Source organism: Zonotrichia albicollis, chromosome 5 (genome assembly GCF_047830755.1).
Source record: "Zonotrichia albicollis isolate bZonAlb1 chromosome 5, bZonAlb1.hap1, whole genome shotgun sequence".
NCBI lineage: Eukaryota > Metazoa > Chordata > Aves > Passeriformes > Passerellidae > Zonotrichia > Zonotrichia albicollis.
In genome coordinates, this window is record NC_133823.1 from 6644249 (window position 1) to 6664487 (window position 20239).

The window sequence follows — 20239 nt, forward strand, 5'->3', positions numbered from 1 at the left end:
AATGGGAGGGGTGGGCGTGGCGGCGGCGGGAGGGGCGGGGCGTGGCGGCGGCGGAGGGCGCGGAGCGGCACCGGCCGGGCCCGAGGTACCGGGGGGGACCCGGGGGCAGCTCCGGGGCACGGCCCGGGCCCGGCGGGGGGAGCGGCGCGGGGCAGCCCGGGGGGCGCGCGGGGAGCGCGGCACCGGCGGGGCCACGGCGGCTCCGGGCCCGGGCCCGAGCAGGCCCCGCTGTCCCGCGGGCTCCGGGCGCTCCTGGCGCGGCTCCCCCGGGAGCGGCACCGCGAGAGCCCCGGAGTGCGCTCGTCGTGGGCGGGATCGGCTCCTGCGCCCCGTTCCCGTTCCTGTCCTGTTCCCATTCCCATTCCCATCCCCATTCCCATTCCCATCCTAGTCTCGTTCCAATTCTCGCTCCCATTGCCGTCCCATTCCTATTCCCATCCCAATCCCATTCCCATCCCATCTCATTCCCAATCCCATTCCTATCCTGTTCCCAATCCTATTCCCTTTCCCGTTCCCTTCTCCGTTCCCATCCCATCTCCGTTCCCATCCCATCCCATTCCCATTCTATTTCCATCCCATACCCATTCTCATTCTCAATCCCATCTTGGTTCCCTTTCCCATCCCAATCCCATCCCATTCCCAATCCTGTTCCCTTTTTCCATTCCTACTCCCATTCCCGTTCCATTCCCAATCCCATCCCAATCCCAATCCCATTCCTGTTCCCTTTTTCCATTCCCAATCCCATTCCCATTCCCATTCCCAATCCTGTTCCCATCCCATTCCCATTCTATTTCCATCCCATACCCACTCTCATTCTCAATCCCATCTTGGTTCCCTTTCCCATCCCAATCCAATCCCATTCCCAATCCTGTTCCCATTCCCAATCCTGTTCCCATCCCATTCCCAATCCCAATCCTGTTCCCTTTTCCATTCCCATCCCAATCCCATCCCATTCCCATTCCCTGTTCCCTTTCCCATTCCAATCCCATTTCCATTCCCGTTCCCTTCTCCATTCCCATTCCCATCTCATTCCCATCCCAATCCCATCCCATTCCCATTCCCTGTTCCCTTTCCCATTCCAATCCCATTTCCATTCCCGTTCCCTTCTCCATTCCCATTCCCATCTCATTCCCATCCCAATCCCATCCCAATCCAATCCCATTCCCTTTTCCATTCCCATCCCATCCCCATTCCTGTTCCCTTTTTCCATTCCCAATCCCATCCCAATCCCATTCTCATTCCATTCCCATTCCCATCTCATTCCTATCCTGTTCTCAATCCTATTCCCTTTCCCATTCCCATTCCCATTCCCATTCCCATCCCATCCCATCCCATCCCATTCCCATCCCGTTCCCATTCCCATTCTATTTCCATCCCATACCCATTCTCATTCTCAATCCCATCTTGGTTCCCTTTCCCATCCCGATCCAATCCCATTCCCAATCCTGTTCCTATTCCCAATCCTGTTCCCATCCCATTCCCATTCCCAATCCCAATCCTGTTCCCTTTTCCATTCCCATCCCATTCCCATTCCTGTTCCCTTTCCCATCCCAATCCCATTTCCATTCCCGTTCCCTTCTCCATTCCCATTCCCATCTCATTCCCATCCCAATCCAATCCCATTCCCTTTTCCATTCCCATCCCATCCCCATTCCTGTTCCCTTTTTCCATTCCCAATCCCATCCCAATCCCATTCTCATTCCATTCCCATTCCCATCTCATTCCTATCCTGTTCCCAATCCTATTCCCTTTCCCATTCCCATTCCCATTCCCATCCCGTTCCCATTCCCATTCCATTTCCATCCCATACCCACTCTCATTCTCAATCCCATCTTGGTTCCCTTTCCCATCCCAATCCAATCCCATTCCCAATCCTGTTCCTATTCCCAATCCTGTTCCCATCCCATTCCCAATCCCAATCCTGTTCCCTTTTCCATTCCCATTCCCATTCCCAATCCCAATCCCATTCCTATCCTGTTCCCAATCCTATTCCCTTTGCCGTTCCCGTCTCCATCCCCATCCCAATCCCATTCCCATTCCCATTCCCATTCCCAATCCTGTTCCCATTCCCATCCCCATCCCATTCCCATTCTATTTCCATCCCATACCCACTCTCATTCTCAATCCCATCTTCGTTCCCATTCCCATCCCAATCCAATCCCATTCCCAATCCTGTTCCCAATCCCAATCCTGTTCCCTTTTCCATCCCAATCCCATCCCATTCCCATCCCAATCCCATCCCATTCCCCATTCCCATTCCCCATTCCCATCCCCATCCCCATTCCCAATCCCATCCCCATTCCCATCCCAATCCCACCCCATCCCAATCCCACAGGCTCAGGCACCCCCAATTCCCAATGGAATCTCCCGGGCTGTACCACTCTCCCATTTAGGGGAGCTCTCTGCCCCCAAACTCCCCCTCCCGCCGGGATTTGGGACATTCCTGGGATTTTTGGGATCTTTTCCAAGCCCTGCCAGGTGGGGACAGCAGCAATCCCAAATCCGGGATTTGGGAAAGGCTTTCCCACCCTCCACGGGATTTTTGGGATAAAAAACTTTGGGATTTTGGGGGATTTTTTGGGAATTTTAGGGAAAAAAAATTGGATTTTTTGGGGGATTTTTTTTGGAATTTTAGGGGAAAAAATTGGATTTTTGGGGGAAAAAATAGGAATTTTGGGGGATATTTTGGGGGAACTGTAGGGGAAAAAAATTGGATTTTTTAAAGGAAAAATGGGAATTTTGCGGATTTTTTTGGGGGAATTTTAGGGGAAAAAATTGGATTTTTTGGGAGGAAAAAATAGGAATTTTGGGGGATTTTTTGGGGGGATTTTAGGGGGGAAAAAATGGATTTTTTGGGGTAAAATGGGAATTTTGGGGGATTTTTTGGGAAAAAAATTTGATTTTTTGAGGGAAAAATAGGAATTTTGGGGGATTTTGGGGGGGGGATTTTAGGGGAAAAAAATTGAATTTTTTGGGGAAAAATAGGAATTTTGGGGATTTTTTTGGCGAAAAAAATAAGAATTTTGGGGGATTTTTTGAGGGAATTTTAGGGAAAAAAATTGGATTTTTGGGGAAAAAATTGGATTTTTTGGGGGAAAATGGGAATTTTGGGGATTTTTTGGGGGAATTTTAGGAGAAAAAATTGGATTTTTTGGGGTAAAAATGGGAATTTTGGGGGGAATTTTAGGGAAAAAAATTGGATTTTTTTGGGGAAAAATGGGAATTTGGGGGGATTTTTTGGGCGAATTTTAGGGGGAAAAAATCGGATTTTTTGGGGAAAAAGGGGAATTTTGGGGGAATTTTAGGGGAAAAAATTGGATGTTTTGGGGGAAAATAGGAATTTTGGGGGATTTTTTTGGGGGATTTTAGGGGAAAAAATTGGATTTTTTGGGGAAAAATGGGAATTTTGGGGATTTTTTGGGGGGAAAAAATAGGAATTTTAGGGGGAAAAATTGGATTTTTTGGGGGAAAAAATGGGAATTTTGGGGGATTTTTTGAGGAATTTTAGGGGAAAAAATGGGATTTTTGGGGGAAAAATGGGAATTTTCGGAGATTTTTGGGGGGAATTTTAGGGGAAAAATTGGATTTTTTGGGGAAAAATGGGAATTTTGGGGGATTTTTTTGGGGGGAAAAAATAGGAATTTTGGGGGATTTTTTGGGCGAATTTTCGGGGAAAAATTTGGATTTTTTAAAGGAAAAATGGGAATTTTGAAGATTTTTTTTTGGGAAAAAATAGGAATTTTAGGGGAATTTTAGGGGAAAAACATTTGATTTTTTAAAGGAAAAATGGGAATGTTGGGAATTTTAGGGGAAAAAATTGGATTTTTTGGGGGGAAAAAAAAATTGTGGGGGATTTTTTGGGGGAATTTTAGGGGAAAAAATTGGATTTTTTAAAGGAAAAATGGGAATTTTAGGGGAAAAATTGGATTTTTTGGGGTAAAAATGGGAATTTTGGGGGATTTTTTGGGGGAATTTTAGGGGAAAAAATTGGATTTTTTGAGGGAAAAATGGGACTTTTAGGGGATTTTTTTGGGGAAAAAATAGGAATTTTGGGGGATTTTTGGGGGGAATTTTAGAGAAAAAATTGGACTTTTTGGGGGAAAAAATGGGAATTTTGGGGGAAAAAAATAGGAATTTTGGGGAATTTTTGGTGGGAATTTTAGGAGAAAAAATTGGATTTTTTGGGGAAAAAATTGGATTTTTCAAAGGAAAAATGGGATTTTTTGGGGGAAAAAAATAGGAATTTTGGGGGGTTTTTTTAGGGAATTTTAGGGGGAAAAAATTGGATTTTTTGGGGAAAAATGGGAATTTGGGGGATTTTTTTGGGGGGAAAAATAGGAATTTTGTGGGATTTTTGGGGGGAATTTTAGGGGAAAAAATGGATTTTTTTGGGGAAAAACGGGAATTTTGGGGGGATTTTTGGGCAAATTTTAGGGGAAAAAAATAGGATTTTTTGGGGAAAAAATTGGATTTTTTGGGGGAAAAATGGGAATTTTGGGGATGTTTTTGGGGAAAAAAATAGGAATTTTGGGGGGATTTTTTGGGGGGATTTTAGGGGAAAAAAATGGATTTTTTTAAAGAAAAATGGGAATTTTGGGGGATTTTTGGGGGGATTTTAGGGGAAAAAATTGGATTTTTTGTGGGAAAAATGGGAATTTTGGGGGGAATTTTAGGGAAAAAATTGGATTTTTCAAAGGAAAAATGGGATTTTATGGGGGAAAAAAATAGGAATTTTGGGGGATTTTTTGGGGGGAAAATTTTGGGGACAAAACTGGATTTTTTGGGGTGTGCAGCCGCTCCCTCATTCCCTCATTCCCTCATTCCCAGAGTCCCCAGGATGAATGGCTCCGAGCTGGGCGGCAGCTCGGCCTCCAGCCCCGCGTCCCAGGCGGAGCCGGGCGGGATCGGGCACCCGGAGCAGGAGAAGGATCCGTTCGCCGAGTACCTGTGGATGGAGCACGAGGAGGACTTCGACCGCCAGGTGGGGCTGAGCTGGGAATGCCGGGGGTCTGGGGATTCCTGGGGTGATTCCCAAAGTTGGGAATTCCTGGGATCTGGGAATTCCTCAGCTGATTTTCAAAGTTGGGAATTCCTGGGGAGATTCCCAAAGTTGGTAATTCTTGAGGTTTGGGAATTCCTGGGGTTTGGGAATTCCTGGGGTTTGGGAATTCTTGGGATTTGGGGATTCCTGGGGTTTGGGAATTCCGGGGGTTTGGGGATTCCTGGGGTTTGGGGTGATTCCCAAAGCTGGGAATTCCTGGGATCTGGGAGGAGAGGAGGACTTCGACCGCCAGGTGGGGGCTGAACTGGGAATGCCGGGGGTCTGGGAATTCCTGGGGTTTGGGAATTCCTGGGGTTTGGGAATTTCTGGATTTGGGGTAATTCCTGGGATTTGGGAATTCCTGGGCTTTGGGAATTCCTAGGGTCTGGGAATTCCTGGGGTGATTCCCAAAGTTGGGAATTCCTGGGATTTTGGAATTCCTGGGGTTTGGGAATTCTTGGGGTTTGGGAATTCTTGGGATTTGGGGTAATTCCCAAAGTTGGGAATTCCTGGGGTTTGGGAATTCCTGGGGTTTGGGAATTTCTGGGGTTTGGGAATTTCTGGGGTTTGGGAATTCCTGGGGTTTGGGAATTCTTGGGGTTTGGGAATTCCTGGGGTCTGGGAATTTCTGGGGTTTGGGAATTCCTGGGGTTTGGGAATTCCTGGGATTTGGGAATTTCTGGGGTTTGGGAAATCCTGGGGTCTGGGGCGATTCCCAAAGCTGGGAATTCCTGGGATTTGGGAATTCCTGGGGTTTGGGAATTCCTGGGATTTGGGAATTTCTGGGGTGATTCCCAAAGCTGGAAATTCCTGGGGCGATTCCCAAAGTTGGGAATTCCTGGGATTTGGGAATTCCTGGGGGTGATTCCCAAACCTGGGAATTCCTGGGGTCTGGGAATTCTTGGGATTTGGGAATTCCTGGAGTGATTCCCAAAGCTGGGAATTCCTGGGGTTTGGGAATTCCTGGGGTTTGGTGTGATTCCCAAAGTTGGGAATTCCTGGGATTTGGGAATTCCTGGGATTTGGGAATTCCTGGGATTTGGGAATTCTTGGGATTTGGGGTAATTCCCAAAGTTGGGAATTCCTGGGATTTGGGGTGATTCCCAAAGTTGGGAATTCCTGGGATTTGGGAATTCTTGGGATTTGGGGTAATTCCCAAAGTTGGGAATTCCTGGGGTTTCAGAATTCCTGGGATTTGGGGTAATTCCCAAAGTTGGGAATTCCTGGGGTTTCAGAATTCCTGGGATTTGGGATAATTCCCAAAGTCGGGAATTCCTGGGGTTTGGTGTGATTCCCAAAGCTGGGAATTCCTGGGATTTGGGAATTCCTGGGGTTTGGGAATTCTTGGGATTTGGGGTGATTCCCAAAGTTGGGAATTCCTGGGGTTTGGGAATTCCTGGGGTGATTCCCAAAGTTGGGAATTCCTGGGGTCTGGGAATTCCTGGGGTGATTCCCAAAGTTGGGAATTCCTGGGGTCTGGGAATTCCTGGGATTTGGGAACAGCCTGGTGTGATTCCCAGAGATTCCCACATTTAGGAATTCTTGGGATTTGGGATTCAAGGCGGGTTTCAGTCTGGGGTGACTCTCAGAAATTCCCAATTTGGGATTCTTGGGATTTGGGAACGGGGCAGATTTCAGCCTAGGGTAATTCTCAGGGATTCTCACATTTGGGAATTGTTGGGATTTGGATTTCAGCCTGGGATTGATTCCCAGCCAATTCTATATCCAGGGATTCTTGGGATTTGGGAACAGCCTGGGGTGATTCCCAGACATTCCCACATTTGGGAATTCTTGGGATTTGGATTTCAGCCTGGGATTGATTCCCAGGGAATTCCATATCCAGGAATTCTTGGGATTTGGGAACAGCCTGGGGTGATTCCCAGAGATTCCCATGTCTAGGAGTTCTTGGGATTCAGGGTGGATTTGATCTTGGGATTGATTCCCAGAGATTCCCACATTCGGGAATGGTTGGGATTTGGGAACAGGGTGGATTTCAGCCTGGGGCGATTCCCAGAAGTTCCCACATTTGGGAATTCTTGGGATTTGGATTTCAGCCTGGGATTGATTCTCAGCCAATTCTATATCCCGGAATTCTTGGGATTTGGGAACCGCCTGGGATTGATTCCCAGAGAATTCCACAATCCATGAATTCTCATGATTCAGGGCGGGTTTCAGTCTGGGGTGACTCTCAGAAATTCCCAATTTGGGAATTCTCAGGGATTTGGGAACAGCCTGAATCCCAGAGATTCCCACATCCAGGAATTCTCATGGTGGATTTCAGCCTGGAGTAATTCCCAGAAATTCCTACAGCTGAGATTTCTACAAGGTGGATTTTAACTTGGGGGCGATTCCCAGGGATTCTCACATCCAGGGATTCTTGGGATTTGGGAACAGGGCGGGTTTCAGTCTGGGGGTGATTCCCAGAGAATTCCACAATCCAGGAATTCTCATGATTCAGGGCGGGTTTCAGTCTGGGGTGACTCTCAGAGATTCCCGTATTTGGGAATTCTCGGGATTTGGGAACAGCCTGCAGTGATTCCCAGAGATTCCCACGTGTAGCAGTTCTTGGGATTCCGGGTGGATTTGATCTTGGGATTGATTCCCAGAGATTCCCACATTTGGGAATGGTTGGGATTTGGGAACAGGGTGGATTTCAGCCTGGGGTGATTCTCAGAAGTTCCCACATTTGGGAATTCTTGGGATTTGGGAACAGCCTGGGGTGATTCCCAAAGTTGGGAATTCCTGGGATTTGGGAATTCCTGGAGTGATTCCCAAAGTTGGGAATTCTTGGGATTTGGGGTGATTCCCAAAGCTGGGAATTCCTGGGGTTTGGGAATTCCTGGGGTGATTCCCAGAAAATTCCACATCCAGGAATTCTTGGGATTTGCGATTCAGGGCGGGTTTCTGTCTGGAGTAACTCTCAGAAATTCCCAATTTGGGAATTCTTGGGATTTGGAAACAGGGCAGATTTTAGCCTGGAGGTGATTCCCAGAGATTCCCACATTTGGGAAATCTTGGGTTTTGGATTTCAGCCTGGGATTGATTCCCAGGGAATTCCACATCCAGGGAATCTTGGAATCTGGGAACAGCCTGGGGTGATTCCCAAAGCTGGGAATTCCTGGGGTGATTCCCAAACTTGGGAATTCCTGGGATTTGGGAATTCTTGGGATTTGGGGTCATTCCCAAAGCTGGGAATTCCTGGGATTTGGGACTTCCTGGGGTTTGGGAATTCCTGGGGTGATTCCCAAAGTTGGGAATTCCTGGGGTTTGGGAATTCTTGGGATTTGGGGTAATTCCCAAAGTTGGGAATTCCTGGGGTTTGGTGTGATTCCCAAAGTTGGGAATTCCTGGGGAGATTCCCAAAGCTGGTAATTCTTGAGGTTTGGGAATTCCTGGGATTTGGGAATTCCTGGGGTCTGGGAATTCCTGGGGGTGATTCCCAAAGTTGGGAATTCCCGGGATTTGGGAATTCCTGGGATTTGGGAATCCCTGGGGTTTGGGAATTCCTGGGGTTTGGGAATTTCTGGGATTTGGGAATTCCTGGGGTCTGGGGTGATTCCCAAAGTTGGGAATTCCTGGGCTTTGGGAACAGCCTGAGGTGATTCTCATACATTCCCACATTTGGGAATTCTTGGGATTTAGATTTCAGCCTGGGATTGATTCCCAGAGAATTCCACATCCAGGAATTCTTGGGATCTGGGAATTCCTGGGGTGATTCCCAAAGTTGGGAATTCCTGGGTTGTGGGAATTCCTGGGGTGATTCCCAAAGTTGGGAATTCCTGGGATTTGGGAACAGCCTGGGGTGATTCCCAGAGATTCCCACATTTACGAATTCTTGGGATTTGGGATTCAGGGCGGGTTTCAGTCTGGGGTGATTCCCAGAGAATTCCTACATTTAGGAATTCTTGGGATTTGGGAACAGCCTGGGAGTGATTCCCATAGAATTCCACGTGTAGGAGTTCTTGGAATTCAGGGTGGATTTGATCCTGGGAGTGATTCCCAGAGATTCCTACATTTGGGAATTCTTGGGATTTGGGATCAGGGCAGATTTTAGCCTGGGAGTGATTCCCAGAGGTTCCCACATTTGGGAATTCTTGGGATTTAGATTTCAGTCTGGGATTGATTCCCAGAGAATTCCACATCCAGGAATTCTCATGATTCAGGGCGGGTTTCAGTCTGGGGCGACTCTCAGAAATCCCCAATTTGGGAATTCTCAGGGATTTGGGAACAGCCTGAATCCCAGAGATTCCCACATCCAGGAATTCTCATGGTGGATTTCAGCCTGGAGTAATTCCCAGAAATTCCTACAGCTGAGATTTCTACAAGGTGGATTTTAACTTGGGGGCGATTCCCAGGGATTCTCACATCCAGGGATTCTTGAGATTTGGGAACAGGGCGGGTTTCAGTCTGGGGGTGATTCTCAGAAATTCCCAATTTGGGAATTCTTGGGATTTGGGAACGGGGCAGTTTTCAGCCTTGGGTAATTCTCAGGGATTCTCACATTTGGGAATTCTTGGGATTTGGATTTCAGCCTGGGATTGATTCCCAGCCAATTCTATATCCAGGAATTCTTGGGATTTGGGAACAGCCTGGGATTGATTCCCAAAGTTGGGAATTCCTGGGATTTGGGAACAGCCCGGGGTCATTCCCAGCCATTCCCACATTCTGGAACTCTCAGGATTTGGGATTGGGCCAGATTTCAGCCTGGGGTGGGTGATTCCCATAGAATCCCACATCCAGGAATTCCCAGAGATTCCCACATTCCCAATTACGAGTATCCCTTGAATTACTCCTGGAAAAGAGGCGGAATCCCCATTCCCGGTGGGATTTCATGGATTTGGCGCTTGGGGACGGGAAGGATCTCAAGAATTCCACGAGCTCCTCGGAGCCGCGGGCTCTTCCCACGGAAAACCCTTTGGAATTTTTTCCCGTGGCTGTGCCGGGGCCGCAGGTGGAGGAGGAGCTGCAGGAGCAGGAATTCCTGGATCGCTGCTTCCAGGAGATGCTGGAGGAGGAGGAGCGGGATTGGTTCATCCCGGCGCGGGATCTCCCGCAGGGAATGCAGCCGGACAGCAACGGGCACGGCGCCGACGACATCCTGGTGAGCGGGGGGGCACGTTCCCGGGATTGGCACAGCCTTGGGATTGGGATATTCGTGGGATTGGCACATTCCCGGGATTGGCACATTCCCGGGATTGGCACAGCCTTGGGATTGGGATATTCCCGGGATTCTGTGCCTGGAATTGTCCCAGTCTTGGAATTACCCAATCCTTGGAATTACCCAATCCTTGGAATTGACCAATCCTTGGAATTGTCCCATCCTGAAAACTGTTCCATCCCTGGAATTGTCCCATCCATGGAATTGTCCAATGCCAAGAATTCTCCTATCCCTGGAATTGGCCGTGGGCGATGGGCATGGATCCGACGACATCCTGGTGAGCGGGATTGGCACATTCCCGGGATTGGCAAATTCCCTGGATTGGCAAATTCCTGGCATTGGCACAGCCCTGGGATTGGGATATTCCTGGGATTGGCATGTTCCCTGGGATTGGCACAGCCCTGGGATTGGCACATTCCTGGAATTCTACCCCTGGAATTGTCCCATCTCTGAAATTGTCCCATCCATGGAATTGTCCAATCCTTGGAATTGACCAATCCTTGGAATTGTCCCATCCATGGAATTGTCCCATCCATGGAATTCTCCTATTCCTGGGATTCTGTGCCTGGAATTGTCCTATTCCTGAAACTGTTCCATCCCTGGAATTGTCCCAGTCTTGGAATTCTCCAATCCCTGGAATTCTCCAATCCCTGGAATTCTGTCCCTGGAATTGTCCCATCCTTAAAATTGTCCCATCCACGGAATTGTCCCATCCATGGAATCGTGCAATGCCTGGAATTCTCTCATCCCTGGAATTGACCAATCCTTAGAATTCTCCAATCCTTGGAATTGTCCCATCCCTGGAATTCTTCTGTCCCTGGAATTGTCCCATCCTTGGAATTCTCCCATTCCACGAATTGTCCCTTCCTTGGAATTCCATCCCTGGAATTCTACCCCTGGCATTGGCACAGCTTTGAGATTGGCACATTCCTGGGATTGGCACAGCCTTGGGATTGGGATATTCCCGGGATTCTGTGCCTGGAATTGTCCTATCCCTGCAATTGTCCCAGTCTTGGAATTCTTCAATCCCTGAAATTCTGTCCCTGGAATTGTCCCATCCTTAAAATTGTCCCATCCATGGAATTTTCCCATCCTTGAAATCGAGCAATGCCTGGAATTCTCCCATCCTTGGAATTCTTCTGTCCCTGGAATTGTCCCATCCTTGAAATTGTCCAACGCCTGAAATTGTCCCGTCCTTGGAATTCCATCCCTGGAATTCTACCCCTGGGATTGGCACATTCCCAGGATTGGCACATTCCTGGGATTGGCACATTCCTGGGATTGGCACAGCCTTGGGATTGGAATATTCCCAGGATTCTGTGCCTGGAATTGTCCTATCCCTGCAATTGTCCCAGTCTTGGAATTACCCAATCCTTGGAATTGACCAATCCTTGGAATTGTCCCATCCTTAAAATTGTCCCATCCCTGGAATTGTCCCATCCTTGAAATCGAGCAATGCCTGGAATTCTCCTACCCCTGGAATTGACCAATCCTTGGAATTGTCCCAGTCTTGGAATTGTCCAATCCCTGGAATTCTCCCATCTCTGGGATTGTCCCATCCCAGGGATCAGCCCATCCTTGAAATTGTCCCATCCCTGGAATTGTCCCAATCTTGGAATTATCCAATCCCTGGAATTGTCCCATCTCTGGGATTGTCCCATCCTTGGAATTCTCCCATCCTTGAAATTGTTCACTCCTTGGAATTGTCCAATCCTTGGAATTCTCCCATCCCAGGAATTGTCCCTTCCTTGGAATTCCATCCCTGGAATTCTACCCCTGGCATTGGCACAGCCTTGGGATTGGCACATTCCCGGGATTCTGTCCCTGGAATTGTGCCGTCCTTGAAATTGTCCCATCCATGGGATTGTCCAATGCCAGAATTCTCCTATCCCTGGAACTGACCAATCCTTGGAATTGGCCCATCCCTGATATTTCTACCCCTGGGATCCCCCCTTGGAATTGTCCCATCCTTAAAATTGTTCCATCCCTGGAATTGTCCCAGTCTGGGAATTGTCCAATCCCTGGAATTCTCCCATCCATGGAATTGTCCAATCCATGGAATCGTGCAATGCCTGGAATTCTCCTACCCCTGGAATTGACCAATCCTTGGAATTCTCCAATCCTTGGAATTGTCCCATCCTCGGAATTCTCCCATCCCAGGAATTGTCCCATCCTTGGAATTCTACCTCTGGAATTGTCCCATCCTTAAAATTGTCCAATCCCTGGAATTGTCCCTTCCTTGGAATTCTACCCCTGGAATTGTCCCATCCCAGGGATCAGCCCATCCTTGGAATTCTCCCATTCTTGAAATTGTTCACTCCTTGGAATTGTCCAATCCCTGGAATTCTGTCCCTAGAATTGTCCAATCCCTGGAATTTTATCACAGGAATTGGCCCATCCTTGGAATTATCCAATCCCTGGAATTCTCCCATCCTTAAATTGTCCTGTCCATGGAATTCTCCTATCCCTGGGATTCTGTGCCTGGAATTATCCAATCCTTGGATTTGGCCCATCCATGGAATTATCCAATGCCAAGAATTCTCCTATCCCTGGGATTGACCAATCCTTGGGATTGGCCCAGTCTTGGAATTATCCCATCCCTGGAATTCTACCTCTGGAATTGTCCCATCCTTAAAATTGTCCCATCCATGGAATTGTCCTTTCTCTGGAATTCTCCTTTCTCTGGAATTGCCCCGAATCCCTGGAAGTTTCCAAGGCCGGCTTGGATCCGCCTGGAATATTTGGATCGGCTGGAATTTCAGGCTGGGATTCAGGGACGGCATTGAAGGATCCCACACCATTCCACAATTCCATCAATTCTTCCCAAATCCAACCCGAGACCCCAAAATCCCTGGAATTCCCAACGCTGACCGATCCCATTCCCGTTTTTTTTTTCCCCCAGAGCAAAAGCACCTTGAACCCGGACGCCAAGGAATTCGTTCCCGGAGTGAAGTACTGACCTGGGAAATTCGGGAATGGCCTGGCCAGAGACTGAATCCCTGCTCCAGGGAAAAGTTGGGACATGGGAAGGGCCCGGAGCGGCTCCGGCACCGGGATCTGCTCCGGTTCCAAGTATTTCTGCTTTTCCCCAATTTTTTTTTTGGTTTTTTTTCTGGTTTTTCCTCACTTTTTCTTGGCAGTTTTTGGCTTCCTTGGGATTTGCGGCGACCCCGCCGGCGGGAAAATCTTGTGGAAAATCATGGGAAAAAATCTTGGGAAAATCATGGTAGGATCATGGAAAAATTACAGGGAAATCATGGGAAAATGACAGGAAAATCATGGAAAAATGACAGGAAAAATCATGGGAAAATAATGGTAAGATCATGGAAAAATCACAGGGAAATAATGGGAAAATAATGGGAAAATGACAGGAAAAATAATGGAAAATCATGGAAAAATCTTGGGAAAAATAATGAGAAAAGCACAGAAAAATCATGGGAAAAAATCTGGGGAAAAAAATGGAAAATCATGGGAAAATCATGGGAAAAATCTTGGGAAAATCATGGTAAGATCATGGAAAATCACAGGGAAATAATGGGAAAATCTTGGGAAAAATAATGGAAAAATAATGCGAAAAGCACGGAAAAATCATGGGAAAATGACAGGAAAATCATGGGAAAATAATGGGGAAAATCGTGGGAAAATAATGGTAAGATCATGGAAAAAATCACAGGAAAAGTAATGGGAAAAATGACAGGGAAATAATGGAAAAATCACAGGAAAATCATAGAAGATCTTGGGGGGAAAATAATGGAAAAATCATGGGAAAAATAATGGAAAAATCATGGTAAATCACAGCAAAATAATGGAAAAATCTTGGGAAAAATAATGGAAAAATCATGAGAAAAGCACGAGAAAATCATGGGAAAATCATGGGAAAATGACAGGAAAATAATGGAAAATCATGGAAAAATCTTGGGAAAAATAATGGAAAAATAATGAGAAAAGTACAGAAAAATCATGGGAAAAAATCTTGGGGAAATAATGGTAAGATCATGGAAAAATCACAGGGAAATAATGGGAAAATGTTGGGAAAAATAATGGAAAAATCATGGGGAAATAATGGTAAAATCTTGGGAAAAATCATGGGGAAAATGACAGGAAAATCATGGAAAAATCACAGGAAAATCATGGGAAAATCTTGGGAAAAAATAATGGGGAAAATGACAGGGAAATAATGGAAAATCACAGGAAAATAATGGAAAAATCTTGGGAAATATAATGGAAAAATAATGAGAAAAGCACGGAAAAATCATGGGAAAATGACAGGAAAATAATGGAAAAATCATGGGAAAATAATGGGAAAAGTCTTGGGAAAATAATGGTAAGATCATGGAAAAATCACAGGAAAGGAATGGTAAAATCTTGGGAAAAATCATGGGGAAAATGACAGGAAAATCATGGAAAAATCACAGGAAAATCATGGAAGATCTTGGGGGAAAATAATGGAAAAATCATGAGAAAAGCACGAGAAAATCATGGGAAAAAAATCTTGGGAAAATAATGGTAAGATCATGGAAAAAATCACAGGAAAATCATGGTAAAATCTTGGGAAAAATCATGGGTAATGATAGGAAAATCATGGAAAATCTTGGGAAAAATAATGGAAAAATAATGGTAAGATCATGGAAAAATCACAGGGAAATAATGGGAAAATCATGGAAAAATCTTGGGAAAAATAATGGAAAAATAATAAGAAAAGCACAGAAAAATCATGGGAAAAAAATGGAAAATCATGGAAAAAAATCTTGGGAAAATAATGGGAAAAAATCTTGGGAAAATAATGGGAAAAATCTTGGGAAAATCACAGGGAAATAATGGGAAAATCTTGGGAAAAATCATGGGGAAATGTCAGGAAAATAATGGAAAAATCACAGGAAAAATCATGGAAAATCATGGAAAAATCTTGGGAAAAATAATGGAAAAATAATGAGAAAAGCACAGAAAAATCATGGAAAAATCATGGGAAAAAAAATGGAAAATCATGGGAAAATCATGGGAAAAATCTTGGGAAAATAATGGTAAGATCATGGAAAAAATCACAGGGAAATAATGGGAAAATCATGGGAAAAATCATGGAAAATCACAGGAAAATCATGGAAAAATCTTGGGCAAAATAATGGAAAAATAGTGAGAAAAGCATGGGAAAATCATGGGAAAATGACAGGAAAATAATGGAAAAATAATGGAAAAAAAAAGGAAAATCATGGAAAAATCCTTGGGAAAATAATGGTAAGATAATGGAAAAATCACAGGAAAATAATGGGAAAATCTTGGGAAAAATCATGGGAAAATGACAGGAAAATAATGGAAAAATCACAGGAAAAAACATGGAAAATCACGGGAAAATAATTGAAAAATCTTGGGAAAAATAATGGAAAAATAATGAGAAAAGCACGGAAAAATCATGGGAAAATGACAGGAAAATAATGGAAAAATCATGAAAAAAAATGGGAAAATCACAGGAAAATCTTGGGAAAAACAATGGAAAAATAATGAGAAAATAATGGGAAATCAATAATGGGGAAATAATGGAAAAATCATGGAAAAATCACAGCAAAATAATGGAGCAAAATAATGGAAAAATCTTGGGAAAAATAATGGGAAAAAAATACGAGAAAAGCATGGAAAAAACATGGAAAAATCATGGGAAATCAATAATGGGAAAATCATGGAAAAATCATGGAAAACCAATAATGGGAAAATCAGATTTTCCTGCTTCCAGAGGATTTTTAGGATTGGGAGCTGCACTGGATTTTCCCTGATTTTTCCGGAGCGGAATTTTCCCTGATTTTTCCAGAATGGGATTTTCCCTGAGTTTTTCCAGAGTGGAATTTTCCCTGATTTTTCTGGAATGGGATTTTCCCTGATTTTTTCCAGAGCGGAATTTTCCCTGATTTTCCCATAATAGGATTTTCCCTGATTATTTTGGAATGGAATTTTCCCTGATTTTTCCGGAGAGGAATTTTCCCTGATTTTTTCCGGAATGGAATTTTCCCTGATTATTCTGGAATGTGATTTTCCCTGATATTTCCGGAATGGAATTTTTCCAAAATGTGATTTTCCCTGATTTTTCTGGAATGGAATTTTCCCTGATTTTTCCAGAATGGGATTTTCCCTGATTTTTCCAGAATGTGATTTTCCCTGATATTTCCAGAATGGAATTTTTCCAGAATGTGATTTTCCCTGATTTTTCCAGAATGGGATTTTCCCTGATTTTTTCCAGAAAGGGATTTTCCCTGATTATTCTGGAATGTGATTTTCCCTGATTTTCCCAGAGCAGAATTTTCCCTGATTTTTTTCCAGAATGAAATTTTCCCTGATTTTCCCATAATAGGATTTTCCCTGGTTTTTCGGAATGGGATTTTTCTGGAGTGGAATTTTCCCTGATTATTCTGGAATGTGATTTTCCCTGATTTTTCCAGAATGGATTTTCCCTGCTGGAAGTGAAGGGTTCCGAGTTGCAATCCCAAAATTCCTCCCTATGGAAGCTGCGCAGGGGGATCCTGCCAATCCCAGAGGTTTTTCGGGAAACCTGAATTTCCCCGAATTCCTCTTCCTTCCCTTTATGGAATTCCTCAGCTCATCCAACACTACAGCCCTGATTCCTCCCGGGTGAAAAATCCAAGGAAAACCGAATTCCTGGGAAAAGAGAGGGTTGGGATGAGGGGGATTTTGGGATGTGGTGGGAATATCCTGGTGCTGATCCCTTTTCCAAGGATCCTGGGGGTGGGATTTGTGTCTCCGTTGGGATTTGATCCTGGGAATTTCCTTCTCCCTCCATGGGAATTCCTGGGAATTTTCCTTCTCCATCCATGGGAATTCCTGGGAATTTTCTTTCTCCATCCATGGAAATTCCTGGGAATTTCCTTCTCCCTCCATGGGAGCTGCAGCTCCCTCAATCCCGGCCAATCCCAAAGTTCTGAAAGGCTCAGAAATCCAAGGAAAGCAGGAGATCCTTGGGATTGGGAATCTCTATCCAAGGAAATCAGGATATTTTTGGGATTGGGAATCCCTATCCAATGAAATCAGGAGCTCCTCAGGATCAGAAATCTCTATCCAAGGTAATCAGGAATTTTCTGGGATTGGGAATCCCTACAGAGGAAAAGCAGGAGCTCCTTGGGGTCAGGAATCCTCATCCAAGGAAATCAGGAATTATTTGGGATTTGGGAATCCCCATCCAATGAAATCAGGAGCTCCAAAGGTCAGAAATTCCTATCCAGGGAAATCAGGAACTCTTTGGGATTGGGAATCTCTATCCAAGGAAATCAGGAAATTTTTGGTTTTGGGAATCCCTGTCCAGAGAAATCAGGAATTTTCTGGGATTGGGAATCCCTGTCCAGGGAAATCAGGAATTTTCTGGGATTGGAAATCCCTACAGAGGAAAAGCAGGAGCTCCTTAGGGTCAGGAATCCTTATCCAAGGAAATCAGGAGCTTTTTGGGATTGGGAATCTCTGTCCAGGGAAATCAGGAATTTTTTGGGATTGGGAATCTCTGTCCAGGGAAATCAGGAGCTTTTTGGGGTTTGGGAATCCCTGTCCAGGGAAATCAGGAATTTTTTGGGATTCGGAATTCCCTGTCCAGGAAAATCAGGAATTTTTTGGGATTGGGAATCCCTGTCCAGGGAAATCAGGATATTTTTGGGATTGGGAATCCCTGTCCAGAGAAATCAGGAATTTTTTGGGATTGGAAATCCCTCTCCAAGGAAATCAGGATATTTTTGGGATTGGGAATCCCTGTCCAGGGAAAATGAGAAATTTTTGGGATTGGGAATCCCTGTCCAAGGAAATCAGGAACTTTTTGGGATTGGGAATCCCCCCTCCAAGAAAAGTGGGAGCTTCCCGAGGTCAGAAATCCCTATCCAAGGAAATTAGAAATTCCTTGGGATTGGGAATCCCTGTCAAGGAAATCAGGAATTATTTGGGATTTGGGAATCCCTATCCAATGAAATCAGGAGCTCCTCAGGGTCAGAAATCTCTATCCAAGGAAATCAGGAATTTTTTGGGATTCGGAATTCCCTGTCCAGGGAAATCAGGAATTTTCTGGGATTGAGAATCCTTACAGAGAAAAAGCAGGAGCTCCTTAGAGTCAGAAATCCCTATCCAAGGAAATCAGGAATTTTTTGGGATTGGGAATCCCTATCCAGGGAAAGCAGGAATTTTTTGGGATTGGGAATCCCTATCCAGGGAAAGCAGGATATTTTTGGGATTGGGAATCCCTGTCCAGGGAAAATGAGAAATTTTTGGGATTGGGAATCCCTGTCCAGGGAAAATGAGAAATTTTTGGGATTTGGAATTCCCTATCCAGGGAAATCAGGATATTTTTGGGGTTTGGGAATCCCTGTCCAGGGAAAGTGGGAGCTTCCCAAGTTCAGAAATCCCTATCCGAGGAAATCAGAATATTTTTGGGATTGGGAATCCCTGTCCAGGGAAATCAGGATATTTTTGGGATTGGGAATCCCTATCCAGGGAAAGCAGGATATTTTTGGGGTTTGGGAATCCCTGTCCATGGAAAATGAGAATTTTTTTGGGATTGGGAATCCCTGTCCAGGGAATTCAGGAGCCTCCCAGGTTTCCCAACCCCCATCCCTGGCACACGGGACCCTTTTGGGGTCGCCAATCCCAAACCAGGATCATCCCAAAGGCTCCAATCCCTTTTCCCGGGCGGGTGGGACCTGCTGGGCTGGGGATTCCCGGGAAAGCGGCAGCTCCAGCCCCATTCCCGCTGCTCATCCATGAAAATCCCCCCGGATCAGCGGGATCGGCGCCGCCCGAGCGTGAACGGGGCTGAGCTCATGGAATTCCCGGCATTCCCGCCGTTCCCAGCCCCCATGGAAACCCCACAAACCCCGTTTGGGATGGGCAGGCCGGGATCCATCGATGCCACGTTTTCCCCTCTTCTTTTTCCCGGTTTTCCTTGGATTTCTCCCCCAAATCCCTCCTTTCCCCACCACCCCCCAACGCTGGACATTTCCGACGAGGTGAATCCCAAATAAAATTTTTTTTGGAAGGGAGCGGGGCCGGAGTTTTCCTTGGAAAAATGAGTGAGCGGGTTTGGCTGCCCCAGTGATTCCAGTGATCCCAGTGATCCCAGTGATTCCCAGTGATCCCAGTGATTGATCCCAGTGATTCCCAGTGATCCCCAGTGATCCCCAGTGATTCCCGGTGATCCCAGTGATTCCCAGTGATTCCCAGTGATCCCAGTGATTCCAGTGATTCCCAGTGATTGATCCCAGTGATTCCCAGTGATTGATCCCAGTGATCCCAGTGATTCCCAGTGATCCCAGTAATTCCCAGTGATCCCAGTGATTGATCCCAGTGATCCCCAGTGATCCCAGTGATTCCAGTGATCCCAGTGATTCCCAGTGATTGATCCCAGTGATTCCCAGTGATTCCAGTGATTCCCACTGATCCCAGTGATCCCAGTGATTCCAGTGATTCCCAGTGATTCCCAGTGATCCCCGTGATTGATCCCAGTGATTCCCAGTGATCCCAGTGATTGATCCCAGTGATTCCCAGTGATCCCAGTGATCCCCAGTGATTCCCAGTGATTCCAGTGATCCCAGTGATTCCCAGTGATTGATCCCAGTGATTCCCAGTGATCCCAGTGATTCCCAGTGATCCCAGTGATCCCAGTGATTCCCAGTGATTCCCAGTTTGGAATCTGTGCTGGCTCATTGGGAATTCCTCTCCTGGAAAAGCTCCCGGAGGATTTTCCAGCACTTTGCCCTTTCTGATTCCCAAAAGGATTTTTCCCTTTTTTTTGTTTCCCCTTTTGGATTCCCCCAAAGCGGCTCCAGCAGCTCCACGTCCATTCCCAGGCCATGGATGTCACCCCTGATCCCAATCTCTGGGATTTCCTCCTTCCTGCTTTTCCTCGGATGCAGAGCCCTCCCTGCCTGTGCTGGCGGGCTCAGCACCCCACTCCCATTCCCAATCCCATTCCCAATCCTGTTTCCATTCCCATCCCCATTCCTAATCCCACTCCCTTTCCCAGTCCTGTTCCCATTCCCAGTCCCATTCACAATCTCATTTCCAAT

At 45.9% G+C, this 20239-nt stretch overlaps 1 protein-coding gene across 1 annotated transcript; it reads left to right on the plus strand.

Moving 5' to 3' along the window:
* Window positions 1–10: 10 nt before the first annotated feature.
* On the plus strand, window positions 11–19213 carry PAIP2B (poly(A) binding protein interacting protein 2B). The gene is made up of 4 exons (XM_074540678.1): window positions 11–85; window positions 4828–4981; window positions 9993–10142; window positions 13102–19213. Exons 2-4 carry the CDS (start codon window positions 4838–4840, stop codon window positions 13156–13158), a joined length of 351 nt encoding a protein of 116 aa, XP_074396779.1. The 5' UTR covers window positions 11–85; window positions 4828–4837; the 3' UTR covers window positions 13159–19213.
* Window positions 19214–20239: the final 1026 nt, after the last annotated feature.